This window comes from Monoraphidium neglectum (genome assembly GCF_000611645.1).
Source record: "Monoraphidium neglectum strain SAG 48.87 unplaced genomic scaffold scaffold03003, whole genome shotgun sequence".
Taxonomy (NCBI): Eukaryota; Viridiplantae; Chlorophyta; class Chlorophyceae; order Sphaeropleales; family Selenastraceae; genus Monoraphidium; species Monoraphidium neglectum.
In genome coordinates, this window is record NW_014010625.1 from 3,885 (window position 1) to 7,836 (window position 3,952).

General features: G+C 69.5%; 2 protein-coding genes across 2 annotated transcripts; one reads left to right on the forward strand and one right to left on the reverse strand.

The window, feature by feature from the left end:
* Window positions 1-94: 94 nt before the first annotated feature.
* On the forward strand, window positions 95-1,014 carry MNEG_11990 (hypothetical protein; the record flags this gene model as incomplete). The annotated part of the gene is made up of 3 exons (XM_014039538.1): window positions 95-100; window positions 193-417; window positions 793-1,014. The coding sequence occupies 3 exons, from the start codon at window positions 95-97 to the stop codon at window positions 1,012-1,014; spliced, it is 453 nt and encodes a 150-aa protein (XP_013894992.1).
* Window positions 1,015-1,375: 361 nt separating this feature from the next.
* MNEG_11991 (hypothetical protein) lies at window positions 1,376-3,404 on the reverse strand (the record flags this gene model as incomplete). The annotated part of the gene is made up of 4 exons (XM_014039539.1): window positions 1,376-1,769; window positions 2,213-2,400; window positions 2,588-2,710; window positions 2,898-3,404. The coding sequence occupies 4 exons, from the start codon at window positions 3,402-3,404 to the stop codon at window positions 1,376-1,378; spliced, it is 1,212 nt and encodes a 403-aa protein (XP_013894993.1).
* Between the last annotated feature and the right edge of the window lie 548 nt (window positions 3,405-3,952).

Consider the following 3,952-nt stretch of genomic DNA (forward strand, 5'->3'; position numbering starts at 1 on the left):
CCCGCCTGGGCGTTGATGCGGGGAGGTAGCGGTGCCGCGGCCCTCCCGCCTGCAGGCTCCGGCTGTGCACAGGCACACCTTCATACCATCCACCATGCAGGTGCTGAGGTGCGGCTGCCCCTCAGCCGCCATGCCCCCCCCCAACCCCCACACCCCCTCCGATGCGGCTTCCCCTCACCTACCCCACCCCAGGAAGCTGCCCTATCTGCCACCCGCGAGCGCCTCGACTCGTCCCTGCCCGCCGGCGCCGCCCCCGAGGTCCGACTATTCCACGCCTGCCACAGCCGCCTGCAGGAGCTGGTGGGAAGCTGCGCGGCGCGCGTGGTCGCGTTCAACCTGGGGTACCTGCCTAGCGGTGACAAGCGGGTGACGACGAATGCGGAGACCACAGTGGCGGCGCTGGAAGCGGCCCTGGAGGTGCGGCTCCTTAACAGCAAAAAGCCTGGACAGATGCGAGACCTGGACAGATGCGTGGGGGTTGGGCCGAAAGTAGAGGCTGGCGAGTCGATCGTCCCGTTGGCCGATCCCCAAGCTCAAGCGCTGGCGCTGAGCAGGGGATCCCGGCGCGGCCGCCTGTCAGCGGGCAGCAGGCTGTGACGAGGCTGTCAAGGGCGTGCATTGAACAGCACAATGACTTTGCTCGCTTGCTGGTGCAAGCTCATTTCCCCCCTTCTCCCTTCCCATGGCAGAGTGACCCCCCTTCCCCCCCGGCAACAATCTCGCCCCGCGCACACCCCTACGACCCCGTCACACACCCACACACCCCGCGCGTCCCTCCCTTGTCGCCGGCAGGTGCTGCAGCCAGGGGGCCTGCTCACGATCATGGCGTACACGGGCCACCCCGGTGGCAAGGAGGAGTTTGATGCGGTGGAGGCCCTGCTGCAGGGCCTCAGCCCCGCATACTGGGTCAGCAGCGAGGTGCGGCTGGTCAACCGGCCGAGTGCGCCGGTGCTGCTGATGGTGTGGCGGCGGTCCGACGCGGCGGAGGCGCCGGGGCGGGGGCCGGCGAGATGAAGGGGGCGTCGCGGGGGCCGCGGCCGCGGCGCTGAGTGTTTCTTGGCTTGCGACCTGATTCAGGTGCTCTACTGCGACCCTGCGCCGTCGCCTGCTAGTGCGCGGTCGATGACACAGCACGCGACCCTGTGTAACCAGCTTGGCACTTGAGAAGCCCGACAGGCTTTGGGCTCTCCAGTTCCATGGGTCACGCTTTTGTGGCCAATATTCACCGGGAGTGCGTTTAGAGTCCAACAACAACCAGCTTCAGCGCTCACCCCCAAGTCATGCAAGCACACTTCATTGCAAAGACATGTGAAGTTTTGGTGTTGCATCGACCAATTTATGTGCACACCAACATCCAGAAGGCCGCACGCAGCCGTCAGCGCCCCGCCTTGAACAACGCCGACCCTTTGAACGACGCCCTCCTGCTCCCGCTGCCGCTGCCGCCGCCGCTGCCGCCGCCGCTGCTACCGCCGCCGCCGCCGCTGCCGCCGCCGCAGACGCCGCCGCTGCCGATGCCACCGCCGCTGCCGCCGCTGTTGGTCTGCCTCAGGCTCGGCTGGCCCCCAGGGATGGGCGGCAGCGACGGCGCGCCGGAGCTGCTGCCGCCGCCGTTGCCGCCGCTGCCGCCGCCGGCGTCGCGGTCCGCGGTGGCGCGCTTGGGCTTGATCATCCAGCCCATCACGCTCTGCTGGCTGTTGAGGGCCGCGCCGACGTCCAGGACGCGCTCGGCGGCGCCGCCGTTTTTGAAGTGCTTGTTGTAGTTCTCCTCCCTTAGTGGATAGTGACGTGTGTGTGTGTGTGTGTGTGTGAGTGTGTGCACGCGTGTGTAAGTGTATGTTCGTGTGTGTATGTTTACATGTGTGTGTGTAGAGGGGCTGGGAGGTGCAGAGTTGCTTCAGGGTGGCGCCCTGAATACGCGCCCGTCTGGTGCATGTGTGTTTCGCTGCGGCCATGCTCCGCAGCAGCTTCAGCAGCTACTGCCCATGAACACACGCGTGTGCACCCCTTGCGCGCGTCAGCACCGTCGTTGCGCACGCGGCACACAAGGGGACAAGAGCCCGTGTATAGCGTACGGAATGACCTCCCTGCTTACACATACACTCACACACACGCATACACATACACATACACATACAGTTACAGACACACATGTTCATTATAACACACCCCAGTCCACACGCCCCACAACAAATCACCGCCCCCCCAGGCCCACCTGAGTAGCAGCTCGTTCCTCAGGGCGGCCATGCGGCCCTCAGCGCCCCTCAGCGCCTCATCGCGCTCCCGGACCGCCCCCTCCAGCTGCCCGATGCGCGCCACATCCTCAGGCCGGGGCTCCCGGCCTTCAAAGCGCGCGCGCCACGCCGACACATCCCGCTGGAGCTCCGCCACACGCGCTGCAGCCTGGGGATTTGGGGGATGGGGCAGGGCAGGGACATTCACTCATGGACAGAGACCTCCTTACAGGACGGCAAGGCGCATGCCTTCATCATCACTTTTCATATGCGATATCTGAAGGGTGGGGGCAGACGCGCACGCGGTGCATGCCTGGGCTGTGGACGAGGCGACAGGCCCTGCAGCGGTCCCGCACCTCCCGCGCCGCCGCCTCCGCCGCCTCGCGCAGCTGCTGCGCGGTGCCGGCCGCGTCGGCCGCCGCGGCCGCAGCCTCGGCCTGGTGGGCTGCCCGCAGCAGCGCCTCGCGGTTGGCTTGCTCCTGCGGACATGATGAGATGCACACACATATTGCGGGTGCAACGAACTTACAATCATGACAGGTGTTTGGGCTGGGGGCGCGGCTGTAGGGCACCGCACACCACGAACAGCGCTTGCAGGGTCATGTTCCATTTGGCACGCAGCCCTGAAAAGACAGGCCGCCATGCGCTCGCCAGACACCAACGCACCTGCTTGGCGGCCAAGATTGCCGCCTGCAGCTCCGCAGTCTTGCTCATGACCGCCCCCTGCAGCTTCCGGTTTGCTTCCTCCAGCTGCCCCTTGGCCTCCTCCAGCGCCGCCGCCCGCGCCGCCGCCGCCTCCCCCTGGCCCCGCGCTGCAGAGCACCGCCGCTCCAGGTCGGCCGCGCGTACCGCCGCGCGCGCCTCCGACTCGGCGAGCGCCGCTTGGACCTCGGACAGCGCGGACTCATGCCGCCGCGCAACCTCTAACGCGGCCGCCTCGGCCTGCGACCTCGCCGCAGACGCCGCCGCCCGCGCCCCCTCCAGCGCCCGCGCCGCCTCCGCCTCGCGCGCCCGCGCCGCCTCCGCCGCCGCCGCCTCGAGTGCCGCGACATGCCGCGCGTGCTCGTCCCGAAGCTGCTGCGCGGCGGCCGCCGCGGCCGCGTGCGCCGACGCCACGGCCAGCTCGAGCGCCCGTGCAGCTTCCTCCTGCGCGTCCTTTTGGCTGCCCTGCATCCGCGCCTCCAAACTCGATATCCGAGCGGCGTGCTCGTCCTTGAGCCGCTTCGCCGCCTCCTCCCCCTGCCTCCTGACCTCGGCAAGGTCTTCCTCGTGTCGTCGCGCCGCCGCTGTCGCACCCACCGCCGCGGCGCCCTCTGCGGCCCGCGCTGCGGCGGCCGCGTCCTCCTCCCAGCGCCGCCGCTCCGCCGCCGAGCGGCGCGCGGCCTCGGCCAGCGCCGCCTCTTGCAAGCCCTCCAGCTCGCGCCGCTGCTGCTCCAGCCGCCCCGCCAGGTTCTCGGCAGCTTCCCGCCTCAGCCGGCCGTCCAGCTCCCCCAGCTCGGCCCGCAGCCGCGCCTCCGCCCGCTCGGCTTCCGCCTCCAGCCGCGAGCTCAGCGCCTCGGCGCCCGCGCCCGCGTCCGCCAAGCGCGCGCGCGCCTCTGACAGCTCGCCTTCCAGGGCCGCCACATTTGCATTCGCCAAAGCCAGCCGCTGTTCCGCACGCGCCCGCTCGCGCCGCGCGTCCTCGGCGGCCGCCGCCGCCTCCGCCAGCCGCCCCCGCAGCA